General features: G+C 38.2%; 1 protein-coding gene across 1 annotated transcript in view; it reads right to left on the bottom strand.

Annotated features, from left to right (window-relative positions):
- Positions 1-748: 748 nt before the first annotated feature.
- Positions 749-8736, bottom strand: part of APOO (apolipoprotein O) — a 33296-nt gene continuing 25308 nt past the window's right edge. Inside the window, exons 7-8 of the mRNA XM_045855950.1 lie at positions 4880-4945; positions 749-858 (exon numbers count right to left, since the gene is read on the bottom strand). Coding sequence (XP_045711906.1) covers positions 4910-4945 — 36 coding nt within the window. The 3' untranslated portion in view covers positions 749-858; positions 4880-4909. The remainder of the gene's footprint in view (positions 859-4879; positions 4946-8736) is intronic.

The raw sequence follows: 8736 nt of genomic DNA, 5'->3' as shown, positions 1-8736 counted from the left end.
TAGAACACTCACCTAGAGGGGCAAGTTTGTATTATTTTCTATAAAACCAGAAAATAATTCTGGTTTTCTGAAGGTCCCCCTTTGTACTTACTATGTATCTCCCACTGGCACTGAAGAAACGGAAGCTATGTATGAGCTGGGAGGCAATGAGACACTAGGATTCCCAGGCACTATTTTCTTTCGCATGCCTTCTAATCAGGGCCAGGCAGACTATTACTTGCAGGGTTTGTTCCTTGTGCTAGCTATCGAAGCATCATCTCTTGGCTCCGGAGCTGCTCTTGTCAACTCGACTCTCTTGTGGGATATAGGCTCTGCAGATTGCCAGCTGACACTGCTCTAAGAGTTACCATTTTTCACACACACACACACACACACACACACACACACACACACACACTTACACACCACAAACACGCTACACACACGAACAGATACCACATACATGTCACATCTGCCTCCACATACATGTATGCTCACACACTCACACACACACACACACATGTATACTTAGAGACACCATACATCACCCCATACACACTGGCACTAGATATGCTTAAACTGTTACTCCATACTATCAGGGGGAAAAAAAGGCAGGACAACATTTTTTAACTTGGAATTTTAATTATGTACATAAATAGCAACATGAGAACGAGAAGTCCTAAGGCTTGTACATTATCTATAGGTGAAAAGATTCCAGATTAGTCCCTTTGTAGTATGGCGTCACCCAAGATAACAAAGAGGCCTGGTATATTTTTCCTGAAGAAAAAAGCCAGTTTATTACATTCAATACTGACTTCTATTCCGTTTTTCTGTAGAAATACTGGTTTAGTGTATGGAGTTTCCAACGTTTACCTATAACTAAAAGAAAAACAATAAGTAATCTGTGCTAGAAAAATAAAAACAACTCTAAAATTTTGCATTTTGAAAATGCTTTAGTTTTACATAGAGAAATCATAACAAATATTTACATTACCCTGGTATGACCATGAGGATCATACAGAGCGAGAGAAAAGGGTAACTGTTCTTCTTTTATAGACAGGTAAACCAAATACCAGAAAGGTTTTGTGCTTCATCGATACTACATTCAGATTCTCCACTGGCTGTGTACTGAGCATAATTGCAAGGGTGGATTTATAAATAAAAAATAAAGGCAGAAATAGCACAGCAACACCACATCCCTCCCTTTCTGAAAACTAAACAATTACATTTCCGCCCATCTGCTGGAGGAGAACACGGTTGTATCGCTGTCCGTCTGACATCTACCTTTCCTCACGTCACCCCGTCATTCTTTTCTGGAATGAGATACCCAGCAATCCAAAGACACCCCAAAGCTAAACCGGCTCTTCTCCATAATGCCTTTTCCTACTATGTAAAGAATCTACTTAGCAATTAAAGGTTTATAAATATTTTAGAGTCCAGTGACTACTCATTTGGCTTTTTAAGATAAAACCAGAAATTCTTAAACATGTAAGCCACTAGCTTACCTTTTCTATCTCAGTTTATTAATCTGTTTTGGAGTTCTCTAACAGTTCAATAGATTTACTGCATTGCTAAAAACTATAAACCAGAAACAGCCTATACTAGTGAGGATTCAATAGATCATGGTAGGCCATGCTAGGAAATTATTATGCAGCCACAGGAGGAATGAGATAGATCAGTAAGTATCAACAGGGAAAGATGTACACAATATATTAAGTGAAGAAAGGCAAGTTCATTCATTCAATATAGTTAAACATAACATACTGTCCGTGTAGTATTCTTACCAAAAAAATTGAACCTAAATCTGATTAAGTCTTCAGATCCATCAGTTGATGAGAAGGGCAGAGAAGAGAAGATCCAAGAGATAAACAGAATAACACTAAATGGATGCACTCAGCCAGGGCCACAACGTGGGAAATTCTAAAGGACAAGTAAGCCCAGGTTTTCAACAAATAAATGGCAATGGAAAATGAGGGAGAAGGAACTATTACAGTTTAAAAGGCACTTATGAGACCTGTCAGTCAAATGCAATGGGCTGATCTTGTTTAGATTTTGATTCAAACAAACCAAGTGCAGAAAGTTATTAATGAGACAACCAGGGGAGTCTGCATACTGTCTGGACAGTAGATAATATTAAGGAATTAGTGTCAATTTCTTTAGCTGGGATAATAAAATTGCAGTGTGTGCCGTCATGGAGCTTTCGGTGTTCTTATAGAGCAATATAAGGAATATGACCTCATTCTGTCAAAAAACCAAAAGCATGTATGTATGGATGCATATTGACACATAGGAAAAAAAGTCTGGAATGATATACCAAAATACTAACAGAAATTTCCTCTGGAGTAAAAATAGAAAACAAAAATGCTTTAAAAATAATTATCTAGGCCCTGACCAGTGTGGCTCAGTCAGTTGGGTGTCGTCCCACAAAGCAAAAAGTCGCTGGTTCTATTTCCGGTTGGGGCACGTATGTGCCTGGGTTGCAGTCTGGTCCCTGGTTATGGGGGGTGTGTGAGAGGCAACCGATTGATGTTACTCTCACACATCAGTGTTTTTTCCCCTCTCTTTCTCTCCCCTTCCCCCTGTCTCTCTCAAAATAAGTAAAATCTTTAAAAAAATTTATCTAAAAATTCTTCTTTATAATAAATATGCATCACTTGTATATTGAAAAATACATTGCCAATAAAGCTCTAGACAATGAAATCAAGGTCACGTATGCCATAAGTTGAACTCTGATCCACAATCCTTTTAGAAAATGAAATGGATATTTACATAGTTTCCCTTTACTCCATGTCTCATTGGCCCCATAGAGAAATAGGACCATGTTCAAAGTAGTCTCTGGAGGATAGGTGTGTCTTCCTCGCTGCGCAGCCTCGTCTCTCTTCTAACAGCACATGGGATGCACATCTGGCCCCACTTGCCAGAGATGCCTATTCTGGGATGGGGCCTAGGCCTCTGCCTTTCATCAGCTTCCCAAGTGATCTGTTTCTATAATGAGATTTGAGAACTGCTGACTTAGGCTTACTATATGAAAAGCTGTGATGTGAAAGAGGGTCTGGATTTGTTTTCTGTGACTCCTAACACAGGGTCAGGACCATTGTGTAGAAGGAGTTATAAGCAGACACATTTTTGCTGAGTGTAAGAAATAGCTTCCTCAAAACCAGAACGATCCAAAGACGGCTGCCCTATGAGGTGTGCTTTCTATCAGTGGAGGTGAAAAGTGGGGACGCAAACTTGAGGCTGGGAGTTGGGCCAGATGACCCTTCTCAAATTCAAAGATTATATGACTCTCTGGGTCTCCAACAATAGGAAGACAGCTTGAGAGAGAAAAATCTCAAACCTGAGGCTTTCATGAATTTTAAATAGCCGCCAGAATTTACAATAAATGTAAAGCTGATATAAATTTTTTATTATAAAAGAAAATTCATATTCATTTTGAAATTTAAAAATACAGAGTAACATAAAGGAAAAATACAAAAATCATCTAAAATTCTACTATGACAAGATATATACCACAGTCCCCCTTTTCGCATGGGATACGTCCCTAGACCCCCCAGTGGATGCCTGAGATTGTGGATGATACCAAACCCTACATATACTATGTTTTTTCCTAGACAGGCATATCTATAATAAAGTTTAATTTGTAAGTTAGGGACAGTAAGAGCTTAATGACAACAATAAAATAGAACAATTAGAACAATATACTGTAACAAAAGTTGTGTGATCGTGGTCTCTCAAAAAGGTACGGTGTGAAACGTAAGACAAAGGCATGATTCACGTCCTGGGTGGGACAGAGCAGGACGGCGCAAGATTTCATCACGCTATTCAGAACGTGTCATTTAAAACTTGTAAATTGTTTACTTCTGGAATTTTCCACTTAATACTTTTGGACCACAGTGAAGTACAAGTAAATGAAACCATGGCAATTGAAGCTGTGGGTAAGGGGGAACCAGTTAAATATTCTGTTTTATTTCTTGGTCCTTAGCCTCTCTAAAAATATATTGTACTATCTTTTATTTCCTTCATTCAACAATAATTGTGTACATGTTCCCATGGAATTAAATATTATTAAAACATAGTGACATTCCTCTTTACAGATAGACCATGATAAGTCATTTTCCTATAGTTGAATATTTACATTGTTTCCAAATTAAATATAGTCTAACTACCAGGAAATCACAAGTGCTACCCTATAATTTTTAATATGTATGTGAAATAATATTAATATTATTGACTAGTGTTTTCTACTTGGCAGACACTCAATGCATAAATATTAAACAAATGAATGAAAATAAATGGTGAACTGAATATAAGATCAGAAGGAGTCAAACTGATTGTCTGACTTCATCTCATATCATCCTAAATTTCTCCAGTCTGGGGTTACTCAATCTTTAAAGAAAGAATAACTATACCTACAAATTCCCTATGTCGGTTACAATAATATCTCCATATCATTTTGAACTTCTCTACAACAGTCATACATTGAATAAATAACTATGTATTCAATGAATAACTATTCATTGTTCAATGAATGTTCAATGAATGTTCAATGAATAACTATTAGATGAGTACAAGTATACTTACTACAGTGGAGTTTGAAAAAAATAAACCTAAGAAATAATGGCATTTTTCAATTGTTTGGAATTGTAAATCACAACTGTCAAGTTCTAGCTTGTCTAAAAAACCCAGGTACACCTCAGGAACAAACACAATTATATAAGTCATGGCACTTAAACCCATAAATTAAAGATGGAATGAAATATCATCCTACCCCTGTTTCCACATAAAGTTGAAACTGTTATAATTAATTTACAGAATTAATTACAATTAAAATTTAATTACAGATAGGTCACTTGAGCTGGTGCTAACAATGCTAAAAAAACCACAGGTTTTTATTCTTTACCTGATTAAAATGGGCAGAACATGGAGTATTCTACTTATTTCCAGGTGAATTCTTCACATTTCCAGGCTTATAAAACAGAAAGGAAGAATATTAGTACAGCTTGAAAAGGAAGAGTGAAGCTTGTAAAGAAATGGTGGAACATCTCAAGGTGCCAGTCTTCCGCATTTGGCTGATACAAACACTAAATACTATTATAATGCAAAGTAACCCACTTCTCAGTAAACTTAAGGAATTATCAATACTAAGGCTCCTGGAGGGCCATGCGTTGGGACTGACTTTGGTACAGAAGAGAGCAGGAAATAAAGCTCCATCAACTCCCATTATACAGAGTCAGGCAAACAGCTGATTCTACTAAAAACGTCAAATCAGTAGTGAGAAGATTTCTTTACTACTTCATGCCATAGTCACTGTTAAAGAGGGTTTTACACCTATGGGATGCGTCCTGTAAGAACTCCCCTCTGTGTATCTATTGTCCATCATAGGGGCCAAATCACAAAATGTTTACTCTGAAAGAGGTTATAATCGGACCACACCCATTCGGCCTGGCCACCATCTGGGAACATATAATTAGGTCATGTCATCCATGAGAAGCGATGTAGCAAAGTTTCTAGTGGGAGAAGTTTATGCGCTAAATGTTTAAGGCCTTACTTTCTTTCCTATATGTCTTTAAGACTTTAATTCTTAGAACACGTTGGTAAGACCTGACATCATCAAGGATCTGAGCTCTCAGGAGCCGGCGACCTGAAAAACACCAGGCTGCCGTTCAGTGGGCAGTGCGGCTGTGACTCTGTGGTCTAGACCTGGTGCAGGTTCTCCTGCCAGACTTCTCTCAGAGTTATCCACGCGTGGAGGAGAGGGTCGGGGGAGTAAGAAAGCAGAAACATCTGACTAATCCTGTAATTTCAGAGCATGGTTTCTAGGCAACGTCAGGCTTACTGGAATGTTTGCGAACTGGTCCCTAAGCATGGGGATTATACATCTTGGCTTGTCCAAGTTATACTGGTTTATACCTATTGTCCCAGCATAATTCACAGTACCTACCCTTTTACTCTCTAGAGCAGGAGTGTCAAACTCATTTTCACCAGGGGCAACATCAGCCTCACAGCTGCCTTCAAAGGGCCGAAATAATTTTAGGGCTGTATAAATGTAAATACTCCCTAACTATTAAGGAGTTGAAATTACACCTGGCCCTTTGAAGGCAACCAAGAGGCTGATGAGGCCCCCAGTGAAAATCAGTGTGACACCCCTGCTCTACAGTATCCTAGTTTGGATGATAAATTATATAGTCACCCTATCCAGAAACCATATCCACCTGACGACTGAGTTCTGGGCAACAAAGCCATAAGTACTGCTTGATGGATCATCATACAATACTCAGGTCTACTTGTTGCTGTGAACAGAGTTCTACAGGATTGATTGCCTGTGTGCCTTACTCTATTCCTCCAGAGCCACACACACACACACACACACACACACACACACACACACTCCCAGGGATCTTCCTGCTATTGCTTATTGCTCTTCCAACTTGCCAAGCTCTTTCCTGGGAAACCTTCGCAAAATGTATCCTTGACCTAGACTGACCAATCCCAATTTTTGCCTGGCTAAATGCTACTCATCCTTTAGATCAAGGTTTTCCCCTGTCTGCTACCCTTTGATTTAGATAAGAACCTTTAATTCACATTCAAAGCACCCATGAGCTTCCCAATTTATGTAAATCTTTCACTCATGTCTGAATCCTTCACTAACAAATAAGCTGCATGAGGGCACAATATCCTTACAACCTCCTAACACATAGTATTCAAACACTTGTATACAATAAGTTTGGGTAAACCCTGGCCGGATAACTTGATTGGTTGTAGCGTCATCCTGATATGCCAAGGTTGCGGGTTCGATCCCCAATCAGAGCATATACAGGAATCAACCAATGAATGTATAGATGAGTGGAACAACAAATCAATGTCTGTCTGTCTGTCTGTATCACTCTCTAAAATCAATCAATAATTTTTTTTTAAGTTTGGATATGCAATAATGAAGAACAGGAAGAGAATTACGAAGATAAGTGAGATAACCATGTCCAACAATTGGGCCTGTCATAAAAACTATCTGGTTTTTGCCCTGACCAGTGTGGCTTGGTTGGCTGGGGCATTGTCTGTGCACTGAAAGGTCATGAGTTCAATTCCCCATCATGGCACATACCTAGGTTGAAGGTTTGCCCCAGATGGGGCAGGTACAAGAGGCAACTGATCAATGTTTCTCTCTCACATTGATGTTTTGTCTCTCGTTCTCTCCCTTCCAGTCTCTCTATAATCAATTTACAAATCTATTCTCGAGAGAGGATTTTTAAAAAAAATGTGGTTCTCTACCTAGTTAAATATACTTAGATCTGAATTACCTTAACATAATGCTTGCCAAGTACTTCTAGTGGTATTCTTATATAGTCTACTATCTATACTTGCTGGGATCGCAACCTCAAAAATATAAGCTGTGAAATTCATAGGCTTTTTAAAATCTTTTGGACATTAAGAAAATGAGCACATGAAAACATTCTTTTGGTTGAGGAAAACAACTCTGTTGCTAGGAAAATTTTTTGTTTGGTTACATATCACTTATAGTATAATAAAACAAGACAGTCAAATATCTCACTAAAGAAATATTGAACCCATCCACCCTATTACAAATCAGATCTCTCTTGGCAGAAACCTTAATGATCTCAGAAAAAAAACAACAACATTCTGACTTCAAAAGACAGTTTGTGATTTAGAACAAGCCAGAAATTAACTTTCTGCATTTTCAGACAAAAAATTTTATTTAAAATATTTTATAACTCATTCATTCTCTTTATAACCTGATTTTAATATATATCGGGTTTCATTGTTTTTTAGTAATCAATACATTTATTTAACCCAATATACCTAAAATATTATTTCAGCCCTGAGTGGCATGGCTCAGTGAGCTGGGTGTCAAAGGTCACCAGTTCGATTCCTGGTTGGGTCACAGGCCTGGGTTGCAGGCCAGGTCCCCAGTTCGGGGCATGCGAGACACAGAGGATCGATGTTTCTCTCCCTCTTTTTCTTCCTGCCTTCCCCTCTCTCTAAAAATAAATAAATAAATTCTTTGAAAAATAAATTATTACTTTAACATATGATCGATATAAAATAATGAGATAGTTTACATTCTTTTTATTTCTATCATGTCTTGTAACTTTGGTGTGGATTTATACTTACAGCATACCTCAATTCAGACTAGCTCCAGTTCAAGCACTCAACAGCTAGTGGCTGCCATATTGAACTACACAGGGCTAGAGGAATAAGCCAAACAGCACTGTGATGGTTAGTTTTATGTGTCAACTTGGCTACGCTACAGTAGACAATTCATAGGAAAAAATTCATGTTTGTGCACAAACACGAATCATTTCTATTAGCAAAATTAAAACATGTTTTAATCAAAATGTTTGTTTGTAATTAGTATGCGCTGCCACGTGAAGAGGAACTTTCAGCCAAACCTTTGAGGTACAGCGGTCCCCTGAAATGTCTGAGTCCTCACCAGCCAAATTATTTTGATCTATTATTTAACTTTTCCAAACTGCAGCTTCCTCATTTGTAAAACTGGGATAGTAACAGAACCTGCCTCACAGACTCTTCCAGGAGCAAAGAGTTTAGTGTCCAGAGCCGAGTTCACAGCAAGTGCTCAATAAACATTTCCTGTTTTATGTGGTACGTCACCTAGCTTTTTGGATAAAGAAATAAAAGACAAGGACAAACGATCTGTTAAAGACCTCAGTAAAATTCCAGTTCACTAAATGTGGCAGGCTAAATAATGCTCTCCCCAACCCCCAAAGATGTCTACATCCTAAT

This window comes from Phyllostomus hastatus, unplaced genomic scaffold, assembly GCF_019186645.2.
Source record: "Phyllostomus hastatus isolate PE091 unplaced genomic scaffold, TTU_PhHast_1.1 phas_scaffold_12, whole genome shotgun sequence".
NCBI lineage: Eukaryota > Metazoa > Chordata > Mammalia > Chiroptera > Phyllostomidae > Phyllostomus > Phyllostomus hastatus.
Note: the sequence above shows the minus strand (reverse complement) of the source record. Positions and strands in the feature narration are given on the sequence as shown.